General features: G+C 45.5%; 1 protein-coding gene across 1 annotated transcript in view; it reads right to left on the bottom strand.

Annotated features, from left to right (window-relative positions):
* The window catches only part of ROGDI (rogdi atypical leucine zipper), a 590903-nt gene that overhangs the window by 430442 nt on the left and 134222 nt on the right, over nucleotides 1-26239 (bottom strand). Inside the window, exon 2 of the mRNA XM_069210699.1 lies at nucleotides 19021-19092. Within this exon, the coding sequence (XP_069066800.1) occupies nucleotides 19021-19092 (72 nt within the window). The remainder of the gene's footprint in view (nucleotides 1-19020; nucleotides 19093-26239) is intronic.

The following is a 26239-nucleotide window of genomic DNA, read 5'->3' as shown; positions in this document are numbered from 1 at the left end:
TGAGCCCCGCCTACCCCCTCCGGAGCAGAGATTGCCGACTGGGGCCTGGGCCGGAGGTGGCGGACTGACGGAGGCAGTGGCCCAGCGGTGCAGGAGCGACCTGGGGCCTCAGTGGTCCCCATCGACCCACGCGAGGAGCTGAAAGAGGTGAGGGCAGACGGCCTGGCTGGGCGACGGCCCTACACCTGGGCCTGTCCAGCGAGGCAGAGTGGTGGAGGCGGCTGGGCGCCGGATTGCCCGGAGAAGCACGGCTGCGGGAGGATAGAGCCGGAGCGGGAGGAGGATCTGCCCCAGCAGCGCCGGGCTCGCTGGGGCGCGTGCGCTGGGGGCCCGACTGATGCTGGGGCGCCCCGGAGGTGCGAAGCGGCTCCGTCGACTAGACTGGAATGCGGAGCGCGGAGCCGCAGTGCCTGACGCTGGCAGAGGCTTGTGATAAAGGCCTCTGAACAATTTTTATTGCGGTGCCCCCTGGACGCTCGACGTGCTGAAGATCTCTCCTCTCGGGCCTCAGCTATCAGAGGGCCGAGTTGTTTAAAAAGCACAGAACACCAACCCACATCCGACCTTTTGTCAAAATGTGTATTTAGATGCTCGCCTGAAGGCCACATTGGAGGAGAGTGGACCTGGAGAAACGGAGGGTGGAGCAGCTGCACAAGGAATGCGGATGAGATGAAGAGTATCCCTCGTCCGGAAAGATAGGAGACCGCGCTGGTGATAGCGGATGCGTCATTGAAATGACCCTCTTGGACTTGGGACCTCAGAGACTACCAGGTGCTAGAGACTTGACTTTCGATAACCCCACACGACATAAAGAAGTATAGGAAGCATTTCAGTGGCAAAATGGGGAAAGACAGAACAAATAAACAACCTCCGGCCTCCCAGCAGAAAATCGACCAGTTTACCACCTAAGCGACTTCCCGAGGCGACGGTGAGGCCCCCTCGGGATGCCATGCACCAGATGGAGTGAATGCAATCCTACTGGCTATCCAATCATCGCAACTGGCTGTGGAAACCAAAATAGGAGAGGTACGCGAGGACGAAAGTCTAACTAGGCGACCTTAGAACTAAAGTGGCCCAGCTGCAGACTCGTACAGGGGAGCTTCACCGCCGCGCCGAAGATGCAGAAAACCGATCAAGACGCAATAATCTGCGCTTCGTGGGATTCCCGGAAGGAGCAGAAGACAATAAAGCCTCTGAGTTCATTGAGCGCTGGATCAGGTCCTGGATGCCAGAACAAGTCTTCTCGCCTTGGTTTGCAATTGAACGAGCCCACAGGGCTCTGGCCCCTCGGCCTCCTCCGGGCAGCCCTCGGAGACCGATGATTGCAGTCCTCAGAGAGGCTAGACGCTCAGCCGACCTCAGCTGGGAAAACAACAAGATCCTGGTGTTTCCAGACTACACTCGTGAGGTCCAGACCCGGCGTAGGTCCTATGATCAGTTAAAACAGAAACTCAGAGCCATGCAGCTCTCATATATGCTCCTATTCCCTGCACGCCTAAAAGTCCTCATGGCCGGAAAGGGGTATTTCTTTGACTCTCCAGAGGAGGCCTGGGACTGGTTGACCGAAGAGGGTCTTGGTCCCTGAGGGGGTTCTCGAAGATTGGTTGAAGACCCCTCTGGGAGCCAGCGGCCCTCCCAGAGGGAACAGCGAAAGGGCCGAAAACGCACTAGATCCAGGCATGGGGGTCGGAGAGGCCCTGGAGCTCCTGCATGCGAAGACAAAGACTGTGATCCTATCCTTGGGGCCGAGGAGATCCCAGCCGCCGCCCCGGGGGACAGAGACTCGAATCGAGTAGCGGACGGAGACCGCTTGAGCCAGTCCCCAACGATTGGTTAGCGTAGTCTACGAGACCTGTTCCGCGCTACCTGAGCCTTTAATTAGTACTGTACTGATCCGGCAGCCAGGCCAAATGAAAACCCATCCGAAAACGATGACCTGGCCGCTGTACGCTACACTCGGTTTGGTTTTCCGCTTACAAATTGCATATGATCCGCCTAAATGGAGGGGTCCACCACTCCACTCCAGTGTCAGTCCATCTGGCTGTATTGTTAAAGTTGGGTAACTGGGTGACAGATGCTTCCAGGGTTGAGGTATGGGGTGGCGGGAGGTTGGGTGGGTGACAAGTTTACATTGAAGTTCCATAATAATGTTTTCGTAAGTTTTATTTACTTTTTTGCCTTTTTATTTTCTTGCTCGAGGCGATTGACTCGATACCCACAAGTAGACACCAGGCACATAAACATACCTAACTCTCTCACGCGTGGCCGTCACTGACAAAGATAATCTCATGGAATGTAAACGGCCTCTTGGACAAGATTAAGAGGTCGGCTGTATATAGTACCCTTCGTAGATACACCCCTTTGGTGGTGTTGTTGCAGGAGACGCATCTGCTTGGGGCTCGATGCCCTATGCTCGTGAGGGGAGGATACGACAAGGTTTATCACTCCGGGTTCTCTAGAGGTTCCAGGGGTGTAGCTATACTACTTCATCGTACATTGCCCATGGTGGTCACAGCCACGCGAACTGACCCACAGGGTAGATACGTTGCAGTGTCTGGCTCGCTACATGGCCAACCACTCAACCTCATATGCACATATGCCCCCCTAACAGAATTCAATGCTTTACTATCTGCCCTCCGTCAGGTAGTGGCCGGACTCCCCCAGGGTACCACACTCATAGGAGGAGATTTCAACGCAGTTCTAGACCCTGAATTAGATGTGTCCGGAGGCGCCACGGCCGGGCGATCTGGTCGGGCCACGACTGAGTGGCTGGGCTGAGGGCCTAGGCTTATGTGAGGTCTGGAGAACCTGGCACCCCAGAGCAAGACAGTACACACATACCTCAGCAGCCCATAAGACGCACGCTAGAATTGATCTCATGTTTACACCCGTGATAGACGTTATCAATATCACTGGGGCTGAGATCCTCCCCCGCTGAGTTTCCGATCACGCACCACTTCAAATCCGACTAGGTGGCGCAGATTCCTCCTACCGCCTGGTATGGTGCTTGAACGCATGGTATTTACAAGACGAAGAATACAAAGTAGCAATCAGAAGTCATCTCACACAAAACTTTTAAGAGAACCTAGGATCGGTGAAATCCTCAGGCCCGATCTGGGCCGCATGTAAGGCGACAATTAGAGGACATGCCAAGCACCTCCTTCGCATACGTGAACGCGCGCGAAACTCCCAAATAAGAGAATTAGAGGCCCATGCATTGCGCCTCGAGCGCCGGCACTCCGTCTCTCCCTCGGCCACTTGCACGCGGCAACTCATGAAGGTACGAGAGGAAATCAAAAGCCTGGTTTTAGAGTCCGCCAAGCACACCTGGAGGGCTTCGGTGGCTCGGGTATATGGCTGGGGGGACAGGAACGGGAAACTCCTACACTGGCTGGCCACACGACCTATGGCTAATAGAGTTATTTCAGAGATCGTGGATGAGGAAGGGATCCTCGCTACGACACCCAGAGATATTGCACAAAGTTTCGCTTCGTACTACGCACAGTTATACGAAGAACGTCCCCGACCACAGGCAGAGAGGGAGTCCCCGCTCCTCAACGACATTACCCTCCCCAAGATCTCCAAGGTAGTTCGAGATAGCTTGGAAGAGGCAATAACTTTAGAGGAAGTCACAGGAGCAATAGCCACCTTGGCCTCGGGCAAGACCCCAGGCCCTGACGGCTTCCCAGCAGAATTGTACAGTAAGTGCAGTGACATACTAGGTCCTCACCTCCTCAACATGTACATTGAAGCAGAGAGCAATGGTCGATTCCCTATCGGGATCGACAAAGCCACAATCGCAGTAATCCCCAAAACACATCCCCCGTCTCGGCACTGTTCAGACTACCGGCCCATATCTCTCCTAAATATAGAAGTTAAAATACTGTCCTCTATCCTCGCCACTAGATTGAGGGCAACGCTCCTGTCGCTGGTCCATCCCGACCAATGTGGCTTTATGCCCTCCCGAAGTACTAGGCATTGTATCAGACGGCTGCACTTAGCTCTGGCACACCGTGGAGTCTTGACTCAATCTTCCAAGGCTCTACTCTTACTTGACTTTGAAAAAGCCTTCGACACCGTGGACTGGTCCTACCTGGATCAAGTCCTGCAGAGTGACGGGATTGGCCCTAAATTCCGAGCACTGGTGGGGTTACTTTATTCACATCCAACGGCCATGGTGCAGGTGAACGGAGCTACATCCGACCCATTCCCTATAAGTCGTGGCACTCGCCAGGGATGCCCCTTGTCTCCACTGCTCTTTGCGCTCGTGATAGAGCCCCTGGCAAAATTGCTCCGAGAGGACCCTTTGGTTGAGGGATGGTCTTGGCCCACCGGACCGGAGGATCAAGTGGCACTCTACGCCGACGATGTTCTCCTATACATTGTCAACCCAGCTACAAGTGGCCCACGTATTCTACAGATCCTGGACCTCTTCTCAGAGGCCTCAGGCCTCATACTAAACCCCGTAAATCTCTGCTGGTCCCCCTGCATCCCTCGAGAGATAGCATTGACTGGCAACAAAACATTCCCATCAGACGAAATAGTTTCAAATACTTGGGGGTCCACGTTGCTCTCATCCCGGAGTTGGCATGGGAACTTAACGTTACACCTCTCACTACCAGGATCAAAGACGACCTTCAGCATTGGCAAACCTTGCCCCTTAACCTGCTTGGGAAATAGCGCTCTTTAAAATGATGGTTCTTCCTAGGCTCCTTTACCTACTACAGAACTTCCCATACCCAGTCCCCAAGAGATGGTTTAAAGAACTTGACTCAACGATACGCTACTTCTTGTGGAAGGGTACCCGACCCAGACTGGCCCTTGCTACCTGCCAGAGAGACGTCTATGACAGAGGGTTGGGGATGTCCAATATTTACTGCTACCACCTTGCAACACATCTGCTCGTCATCAATGACTGGGTGGGGGGAGGCTGGTCGGATCCCGCGTACCGTCTCGAACTCCACACCATGGGCTATTCCCGGGTGTTCGACGCTCTCTATGGATGCCCGATTCCTCAGACTATCCCGGAGGTGACGAAAGTGGTCTTAATGGGGTGGCGAGATGCCCAGAAAGTAACAGGTTGGTGGAATCGCATCACCCAACAGACCCCGTTGTGGCACGGGAGGTTCCTTGCTGAGGTAGCGGGTCTGAAGGGGTTCCAGAAATGGGACAACATAGGAATCTCTACAATGGGAGACGTCTGGGGGGGATCGCACATGAGGTCATTCGAGGAGCTTCAGGGACTCTTCTCCTTAAAACAAAACACAATTTCACAAATACCTTCAACTCCGCCACGCTTTGCTGACACATACGCGAATGGGTGATCACGTCCCTGAGTACAGTCCCATGGAAGCAAAGGTATTAATGGGTGACTTGGATAGAGGCGGAGTCTCTCAGGTATACCGCTCATTGATAGCCAACTCCTCTGGTCCCCTGGAGGGACTTCGCCGCAGATGGGAGGAATGGGTGGGACTAATAGAGGAGGAGGGATGGAGAGAGGCACTGATGGCACCTCGGACCCGAACGATGTCGACCCGATTCCGTCTCCTGCAATCCTTCTACCTCCACACGGCATACCTTACGCCTGCAAGGTTGCACAAAGCGGACCTTCGCCCTACGGCCGGGTGCCCCCGGTGTCCCAACCCAGAAGCGGATTTCTTTCATATGGTATGGGCATGCCCGATCATAGAGACCTACTGGAAAGTAATTACTCAGCAGATCTCTAGGGCCCTGCAGGAAGAAGTGCTCTGTGCACCGCTCCCACTTCTACTCGGGGTAAAGGGAGATGTGGACATGAGGAGAGCAGAGCGTTTTTTTTTTGGGTGTGGCATGCCTGGTGGCTAAGAGAGACATTATGACTGATTGGAAGGCGGGAGTAGCACCATCTTTATCTAAATGGAGTCGAGGGATGGACTGGTGTGCACAACGCGAGAAAATGGTATACGAGGCCAGGGGATGCCCAAGTAAACACGCCAAAATATGGGGGAAGTGGGAAGCCTTGACGGGGGTCTAATACGAAGCAGGGCCCTGCGCCTTGCGGGGGCACATGCTATAGAGATGAGACAGGAATACTCCTGTGTCAGGTCTTCACTCCATTACTTGTACACCTTAATATGAGCCTGAGATCAGGGTATTGTCTACCACTTTGAGGCGCAGACACAACACATTGAGTTCTAGGTGGGATTGGGTTGAGGGTACTCAAGCATTAACTGTATTAACTGTTCTAACTGTATTAATTGTTTTAGGCAGTTGTATATGCCCACTTGTTTGAATTTTTCTTTCTCCCAAAACAATAAAAATTACTTTATAAAAAAATAAAAAAAAAACACAAAACTCAACTGTGTTATCTGAGGTCCTGGGTCCCATAGAGCAATTCTAACATTTAGCGTGTAGCATCTTTTTGTAAATTTTTTTGGGAATCAGTGAAAAAAGCACATTCAATAAACTGATTTGAAAAACAGAATCCAAGCTGGTAAAACATTTTTGAAGCAAGCACGCTATTGCACTGTGAGAGCCTCAAAATTACTAAAACTACACATGATGGTAATTGCAAGCTGCTTCGAATGTAAAATGATTTAATTTGTACACTGCTAGGCACCTTATTTAGCAGGCAGCTTAGTCGATGGTAAATAATCTGTCAATGAGTAAAATGAATATGTAAAAAGTGTACTTGTTGGATTCCTCTTACATGCTTATTCACCATGCAGCAAGGTAACCCGGATATTATTTAACCTGCCCAATCACATATCACTTTCATCAAGTTGGATGGGTTGTTTTACAAAAGCTCAATTTTGAAACACCCCATGTAACTCTACCCCACCACACTGCTCTTAACTGCTCACATGCCACATTCCATCAGCTACCCTACATTCTGAAAAGATATGTGCTTTTCCCAAAACCACGTGCCCAAATTCTTGGTTCAATATTTTGAAATGCATGGTCTTCTTTGAATTGCCCTCCCGTGGCAATGCAGAGCCGCGCTCTCGGATGTCATTTAATGGCAAGTAAGCAACCTTAAATTCGGAAAGACCAAATCATTCACTACCAGACCAACTAGCGACATATTAACTGTGCATTACAAGATAGAGAAACTAACTACTCCCACTCCCTGTTGGCTCAAGTAAAACATGAGGTAGTTCTGTCCATCGAACTCTGCACTACCTTGCCCTGGAGTTCCATCTGAAAGTCCTTCCAAGAAACCAGTCTTGTAAAACACCAAAAGATGTGCCCTTTGTTGGTTACTTATCAAAAAACAGTAAATGTGTTTACAATTGACTCCACTAGATAAAAAAAAAAAAAAAGTATTTGCAATGCAATGGGTCTCGTGTTTCCTCGAGTTAGAACTATTAGCACTGTAAATTCCTAATTGGATTTTTTTTTGCCACATAAATTTAAAATGAAAGTAAAACAGTTGACATAAGCGAGCTGATGCAAAGTGCCACAGGCTTCTATGAGAGTGAGCGCAAAGGAGAGACACAAAAGAAACAAGCATTTGCAATGCAATGCGTCTCGGATTTCGAGTTAGCATTGTAAACTCCTAAAGCCCCTTTCTCTGCAGAACTTTAGTACCTTTAAACAAGTGGAGGGGCAGGTGAGGGTGGGGATGGGGAAAGGGAAAAATTACAAACAAAGAATAAACTGGTAGTCATGCACTCGATTACTGCCCAGCAAGATTGCGCTGTGTAGGACATAAAAAGGGATAGTAGTCCAGAAACCATGCAGAAAACATGGAGCTGCGTATGTTTTCAGTAGTTTGCCGGGGCACTCGAGGAGGGCTAGACACCTGAAAAGGCATGACGCATGTATGCCTTTACAAATGAAATAAAGCAAATATTAAAAGGCAAGCCCAAGAAACAACAAAAGTGATGGGTGTGACATCGCCGTGGTTAAAAGCCCACAGAGAGATTACAACAGACAAGGGCGCTTGCTCGTTCGACTCAAAAAAGAAGTTCGCTCGCAGTCAAACGGATTAGCAAATGTGCAATTATCCATGTAACAGGGTCGATGGCCAAGGCGGTAACAAAACAGCCCCAAGGAGGGACAAACGTAAAGCAATCACCAATGATGACAAATGATTTTTGAAAGGCAAGCCCATGAACGAGTTATAGTGAGGGGCGTGCAGTGGGCGTGATTAAAAGCCCACAGATCTATTACAGCACGTCACAGCGATTGCGCGCTCGCCCTATAAAACAGTTATGTGGCCTACACAACTCACAGCTGACACTGAGCACATATCAGGAAACCCCTTGAGGAAACACATTAGCTCCTCTATGGTCTTGAGTAATTGGAAGCTGTAGGAAAGTGCCCTCTTTCTTGGCATGGTTACCCCCATTTTCTGCCTGTTGTCAGTATGTTTGACTGTGTCTACTGGGTTCCTGCTAACTAGATCCCTAGTAGTTTTGCTCTCTCCTCTACATTGTACCTTTTTCTTCCCACAACTGGCATACTGATCCCCCTTATAAGTCCCTAGTATATGGTACCTAGGTACCCAGGGCATTCGGGTTTCAGGGGATCCCTATGGGTTGCAGCAGTTATTCTGCCACCTGTAGGGAGCCCATGCAAAGGGTTCAGCAGGCATGCCATTGCAGTCGGTGTGAACCGGGTGCACGCACACGGTTTCACTACAGGTCACTGCACTAGGTCGCTGTAAGTCACCCCTATGGTAGGCCCTTTCAGCCTAGAGGGCAGGGTGCAGGTACCCATGTGTGAGGTCACCCCTGCACTAGGAGGGGTGCCCCCACGAACTCCAGCACCATTTTACTGGATTTTGTGAGCGCGGGAAAGCCATTTTATATATGTACTGCACATAGGTCACTACCTATGTCCAGCTACATAATGGTAACTCCGAACCTGGGCGTGTTTGGTATCAAACATGTCAGAATCATACCCCAATACTGTTGCAAGTATTAGAATTACGATTCTATGCACTCTGGGGGCTTCTTAGTGGACCCCCCCCAGCATTGCTACCACCAGTCTTACGGGGTTTCTCAGGCAGCCGGGTACTGCTGCCACCCCTCAGGCAGGTTTCTGCCCGCCTGCTGCTTGATCTGATCAAGCCCAGGAAGGCAGAACAATGGATTTCCTTTGGGAGAGGGAGGTAGCACCCTCTCCCTTTGGAAATAGGTGTGACAGGCTTGGGATGTGTAACCTCCCCAAGCCACTGGTTTACTTTGAGGGGCACATTTGGTGCTCTCCATGCATAAACCAGCCCACACCGGTTCTGGGACCTCCCCCTCCCAACCCAGTCCCTGCTCTGGCGCAAACCTGGACAATGAAAAGGTGAGTGACCACTGTCCTGTCCATCACCACCCCAGAGCTCCTCCAGAAGGTCCCTCGGTTCTGCCATCTTGATTCCAAGGTTGGCAGGGAACTCTGGGAGCATCTCAGTGACCAGGCCAGGCAGGTGACGTCAAAGCGCCCTCCTGATAGGTGCTTACCTGGTTGGGTGACCAGTCCCCCCTTTCACGACTATTTAGGGACTCTCTCTTGGGTGGGTCCTCAGATTCGGCTTGCAAGATTCCAGAAGGACTCCTCTGCAACCTTTACTTTGACTTCTGGCCTCCAGAACCTCGACTAGACCCTTCAGGGACCCACAAGCTGCAGATCCACAAGGAAGCTCTTCTGCAATATTGTATCCAGAGCTCCTGCCAGCTCTGCAACAGTTTCCTGGCCATGCATTTCTCAGAAGACTGCAACTCTTCATCCTGCAAGAGAAGAAGGAGGAATCTGCCTTGGAGTGAAGGAGTCACTTCCCTGCAACCGCAGGCACCTACAACAAGTGACGACCCGCTGCGTGGATTGCCTCTCCTGCTGAGCTGCAGGGATCCTGTATCACACTTGGTGGTCCAGAGTAGTCCTCCTGGTCCTATCGACCATCTGTCCGACTTTGGTGGAGGTAAGCCTTTGCCTTCCAACGCAGGACAGTACCCCCATGCACCGTGCCACTTGAAGCTGCCAAGACTTGTTTGAGTCTCTTCCAAGGGACCTTCAGGCGATGTGCAGCTCCAGTCCCCAGCACTCCTTCCTGCAAATCCCAGCCTCCTGCATGGTTCTCCTGTGGCGTGGGTCCAGTTTTGTAGTGCTGCATGGGCTTCTTCTGTGGCTTCTGTGTACCCGTCCTGTGGGACTCCTGTGGGTGCTGCCTCTGCTCCTGTGGACTCTCTGTGATGCTGAGGGTCCCCTGTGACTCCCCTTCCTGGGTTGACTCCTGGGCCTTGCTGGTCCCCGGCAGCACCCCTTTTCCACTAACAGCGAGTTTGCCTTTGCCAAGGCTTGATGCTGGGAATCCTGCACCGACACCCATCTGCAATCTTTCTTCTGGCGTGGGACATCTGCTGCACCCATCTGGAACTCTTCACCAGCTCCTGGGCTGCAGTGCTGACCTGTTCTCCAGAACCGTAAACCAACTCCTGCATCCACAGGTGGGTGGGTAGTACCTCCTACAATTCCTGGACTCCACTGTGACTCTTGGACTTGGTCCCCTCTCTCCATAGGTCTTCTTTCTTCAGGAATCCACTGCTGGTTTTCTTGCAGTTTTCTCTGGGTGTCTTCTTTTTCTTCTTTCCCTCCTTTTGGGTGGTTTGGGGAAAATCTAGTGTTTTACTCCTGCATTCCTGGTCACTGGGGGGTACTGTGTTACTTACCTCTGTGGTTTTCTAATACCCCCAGATCCCCTCCACACATTTTACTTACCTAGGTGGGGGTACCTTACTGGCATTCCATTTATTTAGTATATGGTTTGTGCTCCCCCTAGGGTCACCACTGGTTATTACTGTTTGCCCTGTTTTTTAACCTTTTCTGTGCCCATTTCTGATTGCTAGTGTATATATTTAGTGTATTACTTACCTCCTAAGGGTGGGTCATATGTCTAGTGTTTTGTGATAATCTGAGACAAAAATAAAGTACCTTTATTTTTGTACAACTGAGTGTTCTCTTTCATGTGTGTGAGTGCTGTGTGACTACAGTGGTATTGCATAAGCTTTGCATGTCTCATAGATAAGCCTTTGGCTGCTCATCCACAGCTATCTCTCGAGGGCCTGGCTTCTAGAAATTGCCTACACTTCACTAAGAGGGAATACCTGGACCTGGTATAAGGGGTAAGTACCTCGAATACCCACCACAAACCAGGCCAGCTTCCTAAAGATGCAAATTTAAATGATTACCAAGTTGGCTAAATCTCTATGAATAAGAAATCATAGCCGCTCTGATTTTTACTCATCAGATGAAATGAGTTCATATAGTGCAGTCTAACAAAAGCCAACATCATCTGTTTAAGGTTCGTCTTTCAGAGGAGGACTCCTTGTTTTGTTCTGTACAAAGGGGAAAATCCCTGTGTTCCTGCAAGTCGTACAAATTAAATCGGACGTTTTCAGCAAGAGAAGAATTACTTTGAATTGAGGTAAAATATCATCCAGCACCAAGAACCATACATTAAGTGATCTTATGAAAGAAATACCTGTCAATAAATAGTGTTACTTTAGGACACACTCCAATTTGACAGCAAAAAAAATAAAAGCGAAGAATTAAGCTACAGCAAGAAAATCCAGATGATGGCACTTGGCTAACTCAGTCTCTTCTCAGCCGTTATGCTGGCCTACAGAAAGACAGGGAAGTTACTATGCACCTGTTAGAAACAAGCTTGCCTACCGCACAAGCGAGTTGGTTTTAAGTATTTAATTCCTTTATGAAGTAACGTTTCAAGCCCCTCACACCAAGAAACGTCTCATCCCAGCGTCAGCTCCAACTGTCTCCCAAGCCGAAGTTCCCATTTAGAACTCTACACACAACATTCTATTAACACGCAAAGCAATCTATTAACATTCTAATACCCATTACTACACATCTCCCCCCAAAACATATATATATATATTTTTATATACAAGCAAATCTCGTAAGTCAAAAAGCGATAAAACATTTTGCTATACAACTCACAATGGAAATTGCAAATTCCCTCTAAAAAAAAACTTTACCTTATTAATGTACAAAATCTCTCAATTTCAATGGTGTTCTGATATTCCTTCCAAACCTTCCCATCCTTCCTCCAGAAATAGTATCTTTATGTTCATTTCCAGTACTTGTTTCCAGACTTTCCACTTCTCTTCCGATGATATTTTCCTCATGTTCATTCTCAGTTCTTGCTTCCTGACTTTCCACTTCTCCTCCGATGACATTTTCCTCACATAGATCGTCCATCCAGTTATAATTCCTCAATCTGCCACCCTCAGACTTTTCCTTGCATTTAGCCAAGTGACTTAGATCAGACTCATTCTTGCATTTAGCCAAGCGGCTTAGATGCCACACCTTCCCATCACTCAACCGTGCTGAATTACAAAATAACTCGCTAACTACTAAAGGTTCGCTAAATCTACTTTCTCCCTTTCGTATCATACCATTTTTTTTTTCACTCTTACCCAGTCTCCCACCTTCAAAGGCACCAATTTCACGTTTTGTTTCCGATCGTAATTCAACGTATAATTTTTTTTTGCTTCTAATAATTTTTTCAAAAACATTTTCTAAGGACCATTCAGAAACTTTTCCTTCCCGGATCCATGCACATTCCTTACTCACGGGTTCCCTACCTCTCATGATGACAAATGGACTTTTACCCGTACTACTACTAGGTGTTATCCTATATGCCCAAATCATTTTGAATATTTCATTTTCCCAATTCAAGCCACTACTTGTTGCTAATTGCATCGTACTCTTGATTACACGGTTAAACCGCTCAACCAAATCATTCCCTTCTGGATGGTATACAGAAGTCAATTTGTGTATAATTCCATTCCTTTGCAGAAATTTTTTGAAAGTATCAGCCATAAATTGAGGACCGTTATCAGAAATTACACATCTTGGTAGACCTTCCTTAACAAATAACTTATCCAGAAACTTCACGACATCCTTACTCTGCACATTACCCGTGATTTTCACTTCTGGCCATTTAGAGAAATGATCCATTGCTACTATAATGAATTTCTTTTCACCCAGATCACTTTCAACCGGTCCCATGACATCGATACCAATTTTTTCCCATGGCAAATTTGGGCAAGGTACAGGAATTAATGGCGGTGTGAAAGTTTTCTGTGTTTTATCTGCATTGTCACACATGAGGCACTCTCTAACTAGTCTCTCCACCTGAACATCCAAGCCAGGCCACCAGTACATGTTCTTCACTCTCGCCTTGGTCTTAGAAATACCTAAATGCCCTTCATGGCACACACCCACAATTTTCGTGCGTAACAATTTTGGTGGTACAAACTTGCCACACCTCAAGAGAACATTTTGCTCTTCACTAAGCTCATAACGAACTTCCCAAAAACGCCGTTCTGTTTCACTGAGAATTCTTTTATTCGGCCAACCAGAACGTGCATAAGTCATTATCTTCTGCAATTCTTTGTCAGTCGCCATGTTTTTTTTCCATTCATCTATGTTGATACCATCCTGTCCTTCATCAAATAGTAATGCGACTTGCTCATCCTCCACAAACTTCTCATCCCCTTCATCCATAGAAGCCAAAGGTAATGGTAACGGACTTAAAAAATCAGCCACCCTATTCTTGGTGCCAGGTATGTATTGTACTTCGTAGTTGAAATCTAAAAGTTTTACAGACATTCTGGCCAGTCTCGGGGAAGCATTTTGTAACCCCTTGCTAGTAAGAACTTTTGTCAAGGGCTTGTGGTCGGTTCTAACTATCACTCTAAGTCCCCATATGTATTATCTGAAATGCACCAAAGCCCAAGAACACGCCAACATCTCTTTTTCTATTACTGAATATTTACTCTCTGCATCAGATAACGATCTTGAAGCAAAACCAACAAAAAAATTATGGTTAGAAAAATTCAAAGAAACCTATGGTGACAAGCTAGATAGTACGGATGTGAAAGCGAATAGTTATACTGGGGAGAGAATTAATTTTATTGGTTACAAAAACATGGAATTCAAATTTAAAGGTAAAAGGGCAATGTGCAAATTGTATATTTCAGAAAAAGGTCCTTCGGTTTTGGGGTGGGAAGATCAAGGAAAATTAGATATAATCCTGAACCCAAATAGTTTCGAACCTGTACTATCAATGGAAAGTGTGGTAAATAGTGATGAAATTGTTCACAAATATTCCAATGTGTTTTCAGGGAATGTGGGTTGTTTGAACAACTTTACTCATAAGATTGTATTGAGAAGTGGTGTCAAACCAGTAGTTCATAAGGTTCGATACGTACCCTTCTCGATGAGAGAAGAAGTTTTATGCAAACTTAAAAGACTTACGAATGAGGGTATAATAGAGCGTGTAGAATCAGCAGAATGGATTTCTCCACTGGTTGTTGTGAAACGTGCGAATGGTAAGTTTAGATTGTGTGTCGACTTGCAAAGCTTGAATGATAGTGTAATAGTTGATCAGTATCCATTACCGAAGATTAATGAAATGTTTGCTTACACGAAGGGTATGAGTTGGTTCTCTACACTTGATTTAAAATCAGCTTATCATCAAATTAAGTTAGATCCTGACGCGCAAACGGTACCAACGTCTGCGGGACCAGGCCCAGGCGAGAGAGAGAGAGAGAGAGAGAGATCCCGTTTAATTGAGGAAGATGGGCCCCAGGCGATTACCCCGCTCGTTCTTTGGAGGCATCTAGCTATTGTACTTTCTCAGGGTTGCACTAGCCTGTGTTTGCATTGCCTGCACAAAGCATGCATTAATCAGCTAATCTGACCAACCAAAAAAGAACCTGTGCTTGCCACATTTCTACTGCTGGTCCCAGCCAGCTCACATTGAAGTGCTTCGGCATCACTTGGCCAGACAACCCACAACTAGGGACTTCAGCACCATTTACCACTTGGCCTCCATCATATCTGGAGTTATGCAGTCAGATGACAATGTGAAGGAAGAGACCACGTCGGTCCTTCCAATAGACAACGAGTTTTGTAGGCCCGTGGATGCCTCCATTCATCACGCGGTGGCCACAGCCATTGAACCTCTGGAGAGGAGCTTACTTCAATTGGCATACATCAGCCTAACTCCCCAGAATCTCTCTTCCCCGCCCCTCCTGCGATCAAACATCACACCGTCCCCCCCTTCCTTCCCCCCAAACACAGTATGGAGTCTGGAGTGGATATGAAAGCGTTCCATGGGGTGAAGCAGGCCTTTTCAGAGTGCCCACTTCCCCCTTTATTCCTGTCCTTCCTGGACACCTTGAATGCTGAAGGGGACCCACTTTCGATCCTCCTCTCAGTGAACGTTGATGAGGACGACTCAAGGGGAGTCCAATGACGAGGCGGACTCGTCAAAGCCATGGATACCATCCCAGAGTCTTTCTGAATCTCCCTAGGATCATCTGACATATTAGACCGAGATGACCTAGTGCATCCCTGATCCTCAGAGTGGTTTCCCACAGACAAGGTCAGTGCATTGGTCGATGGCCGTCTGCGAAAACCCCTGGAAAAGGAGGCTCATGCCAAACTAACGGGATGAGTGCCCCCGACCCTCCCTGCCCGGCAAGGTCTCTTCCACTCCAGAAATCGACCCTAAAATGGCCATATTCCTACAGAAATGTACTCAAGATCCAAAGAAGGGGATTGACAGGTCGTGGAAAGCCTGTCAAGATAATCTTTTAGATATCATGGGTCCCATCACATAAGTATTGGAATTGGCTGAGCAGGCTAAAGCCTCAGGTATGCGCTCTGGTCTCCAAGGTCAATTTCAGGATGGGTTCAGAGGGCATCAATCTTCCTGGGAAATGCTAACTGCACCCTCTTGGTGAGAAGGTGCAGAGCTCTCCTGATAAAAGTAGACCTCAAACTGGGGGATCTTCCATCGACAGAGGCAGGGGCAGTGGCACATCAGATATGCCCCTTTTAGGGGTCAAGTACAACCCTGTTACAGGGGAATTCTTACCCACCAGATGAAGCCAACGTAGCAGAGGCACCAAAGGGACATTCTGAGGACAACTCCAGTGATCTAAAACTGGTGAGTGTTCTATCAGGAATGTTCCTACCAGTAGGGGGGCGGTTGGCTCAATTCATTACCAATTGGGAAGCTCTTATTTCATACGACTCTGTTCTTCAGACAATCCCCAGCTTTCAGGTAGAGTTCTACTGCTCCCCCATTCAGCCCTCTCATCTGAATACTTTGGTCTTCTCTTGGTCTCAGGTGGCCCTAATGGATCATGAAGTACGAGAACTGCTGAACAAAGTGGCTCTAGCCCTGTCTTCTCTTCATTCTCGGGGCTTCCTGAGCAATCTCTTTGTAGTGGACGAACAGGATGGCGGGCAATGCCCAGTCATCAATCTGAAAGAATTCAATGGCTGGGTGGTCTACCGTCATTTCAAGATGGAGGGCACCCTGTACTCTGCATAATCCTTGCCATAGAATGTAAAATTTCCTAGCTACTGTAACAGAAATTTTCAATTCTATTAAGGACACAGAGGAGAGGATTATTCCCTCCCAGGCATTACATGACCAATTCCCACCCAGGAAGTAATAGAAACTGATTCAGGACATGATTAAGAGTAGGTATTACTTTTTCTTTGATAAAACTATGTGCATAATTATATTATATGTCATTGGGTACAAGACTAGTTTTACACTGTTAACGATATCTTGTTTAATGCAGAAGATATGAGTAGTTTCACAACAGATTTGTTTTTCTTAAATCCGTTCTGTGTTATTTGTTTCCCAGGTAATGAGTCAAACAAAACTGAATAACTCTAACACCATTTTCACCTTGCATCAAGAAAGAGGAAGCACCTGAGGGGACGGAGTATAATATTGGACAACTGGAGAGCATTCATTGGTTGTTGGACACTATTTGTAGTTTTTTCCAGTGGAGTTCTTGAAAAAGTGTTTAACTTTAAAATCTGCTGTTAATAAAAGGAAATAAAGATTGAGCATAATTGTCCCCTCTGTGTCTTTAATGGAAATTAAACTTTCCGTTAAGGTAGCTAGGACATTTTCCTTTCTTCTACGATATCCTATTAACACACTGTCTTACTGTCTATGTAAATGTTAAATATGTTTTAGAGAAAGCTTAGCATTTATGGGAGAAATTCCTGTTTGGAGATTTAATAGTTATTAGCAATCTGCAAGTGTGATACTTAGAAATCCTAATTTTAGGTTAACATCTTGACAGTCCAAGAGCAGTTTATCTTTCTGTTCTGGTAAAAAGAGAATTGGTCTGGTCTATAATAACTATACATGTAGTACCCAAAAATAGGAATGATTATGTTGCTAAAATGATATATATAATAAGGATATTGCAAGTCACTAGGAATTTAATAATCATATAGAGGAACAAGATCAAAAGGCTGAGTTCCTTTATAAGGTTATGGGACTCTGAGATGACTTGCAATATACTTTGTATGCCGGGGGTACTTTATCCCACATAATACATGGTCACACCATCACCTTTCCCACAAACCAGTTAAAACGTAGGAGTGTAGCTTTTTTATATGAATGAGCGAGCATGTTTGCAAACATGAAGTATCAAAATAAAACCTCCACAGCAAAATAGGTATTTGTTGCAAACAGGTCTTAGAACGAATTCAATACAATTATTGAAAAAAAATTGTAAAAGCTCAGAACATGTAGAAACATGCACAATTAGTCTAGCTTTTCTCTATCAAATGAGAGCAAAAAATTGTACATGTTCTCGCTGCTTGTTATTGTGAGCTAAAATATAGAGCAGAAGACAGAAAAGCAAAGTTCTGTTTTCTTCGCTTTACACAGCTGCTTCATTTATGCTCTGACCTGGCCTGCCTTTCAACACAGATATGTCTCAATGCCTGGCAGCAGGCATTGTGATGTTACGACTCGACTGTAATAACTTCGAGTAGTCTAGTTCTGATGTTTTTTCTTTATAGTTGACGACCACGTATGTCACTAGTCTCCAATAATAAAGAAATTAGAGAATTGCATTTATACAGGGACAATCCTGTGTATCATGTAAGCAATAAAGTACCCTATGCCGTATATTTTAAGGATACTGCAAATCACCAAGGAGTTCCAGATCCATACAGAGGAATGAGGCCTAAAGCAGGTTTCCTTTTATAAGGTTATGAAACTCCGAGGTGATTTCAATATCCTTGTAATATACAGCAGAACGGTACTTTATCCCATATGATACATGGTGACACAATCACCTTTCCCACAAACCACTTAAAACCTTGGTGCATAGCTCTTTCATAAGTTTGCATACATGAAGAGTAAAAATAGAGATTGTAGTACAAAATTAGACATATCAAAAACCTGTTAGATATTTGTTACAAAAGGACATTTGAAACAGATCAAAACAAATTATTTTATGAAAAATAAATAAAAAGCTGTTGCAGCTCAGAATATGTAGAAACACGTAGAAAGGTTATTATAGAAAAAATAGAATGTAAAGAGTGCAAAAAATAAACATGTTCTTTGTGCTTTTCGTTATAAGCTAGAAAAACAGAGCAGAAGAAAGAAAAACAATGTTTCATTTTCTTTGCTTTAAACAGCTGCTCTGTGGCCGAACCTGCCTTTGGCCTTGACAAGGCATTATGATATCAGAACTCTACTATAATAACTTATTACAGTTGAGTTCTGACGTCTTTTCTTATAAAATCGATGACTGAGTATAAAGAACTTATAGATGGGTATTTATACAGGGATTGCAGAATCCCTTGTAATATAACGAAATTGGAGACTGTAGCTCACACAGGGATTACAGAATCCCATGTATTACATAAAAATAAGAACAAACTATTATGATCCATGTATACAAAACAATTGGTCATCTCTCTGAAGGATAAGCATGGAGGCAAACAGTGGATCCTGCACTATTATGCTGAGTTGTGTATTATGTTGAGTTGTGTTATGTTGAGTTATGACGTCTTTTCTTATAATCGGTGACTGACTGCGCCCAAGCTGCAGAGTATAACGAAATTATAGATGCAAATTTTTACAGGGATTGCAGAATCCAATGTATTATTTAAAAAAAATTGGAGACTGTAGTTTACATAGGGATTACAGAAAATTACGTGTGAATGAACCAAACAGTTACTCACCTTCAAAATATCCTGTAACTGCTTCAAGACAACATGCACCTCTTCACGTAACAGCCACTTGAACTCCTCCTCCTAAAATCAAACACAAGAGTAAACATTAATGGTATCATTCTGTAATGTGAGAAAACGATTCATATTTCACCTGAACTACAGAAATGGATGGTCTGGGTGCATATTTAATCAACATTACACTCAAGTATATTTTTTTGTTGTCACCTTCCGTTGAGAGCGCTGTACACCCTGATTTAAGCACCACTGACTCTTCCCTAGCATTTCTCTCTAGGTGTTAAACATACCCACTGCCCCACCTGCAGATGCCTGACTCTAGAAACTACTTCCACCATAGGCCCTCCAATCTGATGATGTTATCACTGGAAGAGATGATCGAGACCCAAACATTGATTTAGGAAGCGTAAACCTCATTAAAAACAGATTCAGCAAAGCAATGAACTTGGTGTAATGCCCTTAAACCGAGGAAAGAGACGTGCAGTACAGTTAACAGGAAATACCAGATTGAAAGCAATGTAAGGCCACACAGCTGGAGTCTATCACACTATTTTTGGAGAAGAGAAGGTGGTTATGGAGAAGGAACCCACTGATGGACTTTTTGCTTCATAGAAAGGGAGAAGAGTGGATACTGTGGCCCATGATTCCTGCCTTAAGAACCTGATGAAGTTGAAGGCACTTACTGAGAAAGTAATGAGGAAAGCTTAAGACAAAGTCCAATCATGGGGGCACAGAGAATGGAAACCCTCAAAACATTACCTGGAAACAGGAGACATACACATGAATCTTGACACCCTTAACCAGGTGAGTATTTCATAACAAATGTATCTGTGACTTGATTGGTTTTTGGTATTTCAAGATACCTCACTGGAGGGAGATAGACTATAGCTTTTAAGTCACCAATCCAAGCCTACTCCAGGAAGGAAATATAGCAACCTGCAATACTGGAAATGAAGGATCACAGAGATAGCCAGGAACACCATGGTGAAGACAGCCTTGACCAAGCTCACTTGCAGTGAGAGGAAAAACAGTGCTTCTATCTGTAACAATAGAACTCCACCCTTGGTGTCCCTTCAGAGTCACATGCTTGAATTATTTTTGGTTATTAGGCCAGAAATTATTGGTAATAATGTTGAAGAGTGGTGATCGTCAACATACAGGTTAACATTGCAAGAATAGAAATATAAATAGAAATATATCAATCTCTTTAGCTGACACAAACAACCAATTGACATGGAGATTCTTTAAGCTCTGCTCTGGACAGAGGCGTCTCTTACTTCAGGGTTTTAACCAAAGTAAAATTAAAAAAACAAGAAGGATGAGCCCCATTAATGAGGGGAGGATGAAGGGCCCATGTGAATCTATGAAAGATATTAAACCTGGAAAACTGTAGTCACAGGTAAGCAGTTCTATTTCTTTAGCACTGGATCTTTCATAGATTCATACATTTGAATTACACTGCAAGGCAGTGAAATATATATCCAAGGAAGGGAACAAAGTGAGGAGCATCAAGTTATTTGATATGTTTCTGCAGCACCACCTGTCTCAGCATAATCGCCGTTTTCACCTGGAAGCCCCAGCAGTAGTGATTTGGAAAGGTGTGCATGGTACCCCAGGTCACCGCCTTACAACTGTCCATCAAAGGCACTAGTTAGTCATGTCTGACATTTTCCTGAGGGACCTCCCTGCCACTCTCCAGCTTAGAGGTGTACCTGCTTTTTGTGACATAATTTTAAACAAGCTTCTATTAAACACGCCAAGATTAGTTTTGGTAGTGTCTGACATTTTGAAGAAGCAGCAAAGGATAACTGAGCAAATAATAACTGATCTAATTTACAGAAGTTCTTAGTTTTAGCCAAATATTTTAAATATGGTTTGATGTCTAAGGAATTAAGTGCTCTTTCTGCCTTCGTAGATGGCACAGAAAAACAAACAATGGCCAATGTTTTTACTATCACTGTGTAATAATGACTAAAAGCAAATCATGTGCAACAAAAACAACAAACAAGGGGGAAAAAAGAAAAGACAGTGACTCTGCTCTGCTGGCAGCTACACCCTTCCACATGAGCACACATGCCTGTGGACATGCTTGCGAAAGCATGATTAAATATGTAGGATTATGCACCACATTGTAGGTTTGTGCCTAAGAATAACGCAGGGGCCTTTTTTTCCCCACTTGTTCAAGATGGTAGGCTCCACCGGGATCAGTAAGTAAAGACACCATGACATTTTCTTGAAGCAAAAGCACTGTTCAAAATGAACTGTGGCCTGTCGCAAGTAGCAGCTGCCAGGTCCTCCCAAAAATGCTAAAATAAATATATATGTCGTAGTTGGACTCTTGCTCTAGGCAAGACTGCTGGTTTAAGGATGACAGTACTTATGTTTGCAGACGACTATGCCAGTCCTACAACAAAACACAACTGCCGTCCCAACCCTTCCGGCTCAGAAGCAGTACCTCATCAAAAACCCAAAACAGTAAAAGGAAATTTGTGGCACCCTTTACGCATGGACTCAAGAGTGTGACATCTCAGGGAGCGTTGTGGTTAAACGGAGATTATCCCTTTCTGACATTCTCAATCACACACAGGCAATGAAGAAGATACAGTTAAGTTTCAATAGGTTTTATTTAGCAAAACTACATTCTGCGATAAGTTGCATGGGCTGCAATGATTAGGATAATGAACAGTGCAAGAAATAAAATAGTAAAGACAAGAGTCATTAATACAAAGACCCCCACCATCTTGCAATATCATGAAATAACATGAAGTGTGTGAAAAGTCCTAATACCCTAGCATGAGAGGCCTAACCTCTAACCTAGAATAGAGCTACATATGTTAAATCTCAATCTGCCAATACCATGTCCGTGAGAAGAGCCCCCAACCCTTGTTAGTTTGGAATGAGGACTGTAGCTGAGACTCCGTAGGAACACAAAGATTGGGTCAGCGTCAAGGCGACGTGCAGCATTGATGGCAGCAATGGCATCTGGTGAGAATCCCTCTGACTATCTGTTAAAGTGAGGAGTATTTATACAGATCTACTTGGACCTGACGTAGGTTTGTTCCCAAACAATAGATAACAAGGTGTGATTGGGACGGTAATTAACAAACAATTCCCTCGAAAGCATGAAGAGGGAAAGTACCTAAAGTGAACACCTACAGTTTGTTTGTCTTTGTCGCTTGATGTTGAAGCCTTAGCGCAGTGACACTGATAACGCAAACTAAAACATGGTCCTACCCCAAAACAAGGCAGCCATCTTAGAAGATTTAATTAAATAAATGCGCTAAAACAGAGCAAGCTAATTAGGGTGAAAGTCACTGGGTGACATGGGCACACACACCTGCCCCCCCCTCGACTCGTTGGGCGTTTTGCCGGCCCACTTCCATACCGCCTTTTAAATGGTGCCACGCCACAGTGCCTTTCAATCTCTTCCAGTCACTTTTTTGTAAAAACGACCGCACTCGGTGGCTGTGCAAAACAAAATGTATTTCGTTCAATGGGAAGCGGATGGGAGCAATCCCATCTGCCCTTGTGGATTTGGGAGTGGAGGTAGGGGGAGCAGAAAGCCCACTAGGCACCAGAATAGATCTTTTTTTATTTGTGTATTGGTGGGGGCTGCCCAGTATGGGCATGGCAATGTCCCCACCTCAAAAAATGTGGAGAGGCTTTGTGCCCCTCTTGGGGGAAGATGGGGCAATAGCCCCCAATCTGCCCCTCCCCCACCACCCTCCCTCGGAAGCAGAAAACCTACTTGGCACCAGTGACTATTATTATCCCCCAAAATGGCCACAGTCTTTCTGCCACCCCTTCCCCTCGCCCCCTTCCCCAAAACATCTTATCACAATGGCAAGCAAAAGGAGATCTGACTCTTTTGGGTGTTGATTTCATGTATGGACCTGCATGGGGAGCTTAACAACTCCCAATATCATCCCACTTGCAAAGGTAAACGGCTGCACTTTTTGGGCTTGGGTAGGGTGCTACCTGCAAAAACCTACTGGATCCAGTCACTTCTGAAAAGTAGACACATGTGGAAGTCCAGGGCGGTGTGCTTCAAATGCACCCCTCACCATTTTCTTACCCACGATGCCCTGCCATCCTCCAAATTTGCCTGAAGTCACTCATTTTCCATACATTTTAGTGATGGAAACTTCTGGAATCTGCAGGAAACCAAAAAATTCCTACCACCCAGCGTTACCCTACCTATACTGATAAAAACTCTGCCCCACTTGTGTGGCTGGACCTAGGGCTAGCGGCGGGAATGCAACAGAGGTCAATAGGGGTCTCCACGCAAGTGCTCCCATTGTCTTCGGTTTAATCCCTAACTGTTGAGCCACACAAGTGGGGTAGAGTTTTTATCAGCATAGTCACGCAAGTCACACCATCCTGGATTCCCCTACGTGTCTAGTTTCTAAAAATGTACAGGTTGGCTAGGTTTCCCTAGGTGCCAGCTAACCAAGTGTCCAAAATCTAGAGCTACCCACTTCAGAAAAAGAGGATCAGTTTTGGGTGGTCCGTCCATTTGCGTTTTGGGCCTTTTCCTAGGCAGTGGCCTACCAACACAAGTGAGGTACCATTTTTATTGGGAGATTTGTAGAAACAAAAAAATAGTAGAACATTTGTTATTACCAATTGGATGTTGCTACATTTGTGCCTTTCAAATGTAAGCCAGTGTATAAGAAAGATGATATTTTGAAAAATACCCTCCAAATCATACGCTAGTATGGGTACCTACAAATTCAGAGATGTAGAAATAACCACTGCTCCTAAACTCTGTATCTTATGCCCATTTCAGAAATACATATGTTTCTTTGATAGCCATTTTTCACTCTGCCTACTTCGTTAGAAGAATTAGTCTATACTTGGTACTCTATGAAAAGCCTTTGTGGTGCAGCTCAGTTGTTTGCCCTGGGTAGTTTGGATTCTTGGAGGACCTACAAACCCTATATATCCCCGCAAACTGAAAGGTCTAGCAGATGTAATGATATATTGCTTTTGTGAACCTGCCATCGTAACAAAAAGTGACAGATGAAAATGTTGTCATAAACGCCCATTTTTTCCTACTCTTTTTCAATATATCTATTTTTTTAAACAGTTCTTTTCTTTGAGGGTTCTACACATATGAACCCTTGCTGAATTCAGAATTTTGTCTAGTTTTCAGAAATCTATAGCTTTGAGATCACCCATGGGATTTATACTGGTTTCCACCACAAACGAAGTAGGTTCAGAGTACAAAACATAGGGAAAATAGATAACCTCTTAGAAAAGTGTTAAAACTGTGGTACAAAATTTGTTTTTTTGATTCAGCTCTGCATGTTCCTGAAAGCAGGGCAGATGGTGATTTTAGTACAGCAAACGGTTTTTGGATGCCATTTTTAGGGGGAAAAAAGAGGCACTTATCGGGAGCACTTTTTCCCTATTTTTTTTTTCATAAAACTCAAAATGTTCCTATATTTCGCATATTATTTCAGTCCCCTCCCAGGGAATCCATAAACCATGGCACCTTTAGAATACACAGGATGTTGGAAAAAAGACAATAAAATTAGCTTGGAAGCAAGATGGTGGTTGTTTCCAAATATGTTCTTGTTACCCCCCTGTCCCTAATTCCTCCTGTCATGGTCATTACTGTGGGAGGGACCCACTGGCCGATTAGGAGTGAGAAAGGCTGCTTCAGGCCGCTCGCAGCAGACAATTGACTGGTGGCAGAGATAAAAAGATGGCGGCGGCTATCAACAGCTGCTAACAGCCGAGAGAGGCCAGAGTCTGCTGTGCAGCACAAGGGGGACCATAGACTTGCCAGAACATCTGGGGAGCAAGTGGAGAGAGAATCATACTGACCCTCAGGATCAATCGTCACCATGCTCGCAGTGGCAGCTCGGATGGGGGGAAATCGTGAGAAGTAGCGGGCTACTGTGGAGGACTACCATGGTGAAGATTAATGGGCGTGCTGCCCTGGTTTATGCATCCAAAAAGTGCAGTGTGATTCTGGCTCCTGCTTAACGACTGTGTGCTACTGCCTTGCCAGACGGCAATTATGGGCATTCATTGTGCGCCACAAAGGCCCAGGGATCCGTGATCAGAACAGTCCGGACAGGCGCAGGCCCGGTCCAATCTTGAGTCGGCCAATCGGCAAGGCCACCCAAGAGACAGGGAGTGCAAATGGATTCATAGACTTGACACTATGACACTTGACACAGATTTCTAGACAGGCAGCATTTTTAAGCTATGTTTTCATATGAGGATTGTGTGGATGCTACCAAATAAATTTTTATGTTTCAATGTCTTACGAATAATTACAACTTTTGAATGTAAATGTGTTTTCTTCCGTTTACCACAATCATACTTATGATAACTTGATTGGACCATCAATATTCTGTTCACTGCATTTACTGCTGTAAGTAATTGTCAATAACTAATTGCCTTCATCGATACGGTATTAATGTAACCACTTTCTGGTAGGGTCTCTAGTTAACAGTGGTTTGCACCCTGTCCAAGTAGGGACCTTCACTCTAGTCAAGATAAGGGAGCCTCACAGTTAAGACAACACCTGCTCACCCCCTTGGTAGCTTGGCACAAGCAGTCAGGGTTACCTCAAAGGCAAAGTGCAAAGTATTAGTTGTTTGTTTTGTTTTCTCTCTCTCTCTCGAACTCTCTCTTGAAACACCACAAAAGTACTCCATACCAGTTAAGATAAACAGCCAGTATTTATCTGAGCAAAACAAGACCAAAATGACAAACATCCAGCATACACAAGCAAAGATACGATTTTTCAAAAATAAAATCTTAGTAAATCGCTTAGAAACACAATAGCTTCAATCTGGGGCTGTCTTGACAGAGTCTTTCCTAACAATCCACTGCCACTCGCGAGGGAGTGCAGGGCAGTCACAGTCGCATGGACCCTGGTACCTTGGAAAATGAGGAAACAAAAGACATTGCACGGAGTAGAGGTGTTGCTGGAACTAACATGGTGTTGGTTCCTTACTGCTACCGGAGAAGTGAGGTGTCGGCTCCTTGCTGCTAGGCAGCGAAGGTGAGGAGTCTGTTCCTTACAGTTGCAGGGGCGATGACATGGCATAGGTGGCGAGGTGTCAGTTCCTTACAACAAAGCGGTGTCGATGAATCAAGCAGGTCAAGACCCAAGGCATCGACTTTGTGGTGGTGCAATCACACCACAGGGCCACAGGTGCTGCGGAGGAGTCAGGTATATTGTGCGTCGGAG

The sequence above is a fragment of the Pleurodeles waltl genome, chromosome 10, assembly GCF_031143425.1.
Source record: "Pleurodeles waltl isolate 20211129_DDA chromosome 10, aPleWal1.hap1.20221129, whole genome shotgun sequence".
NCBI lineage: Eukaryota > Metazoa > Chordata > Amphibia > Caudata > Salamandridae > Pleurodeles > Pleurodeles waltl.
The sequence above is the reverse complement of the archived record's forward strand: the minus strand, read 5'-3'. Positions and strand labels throughout refer to the sequence as shown.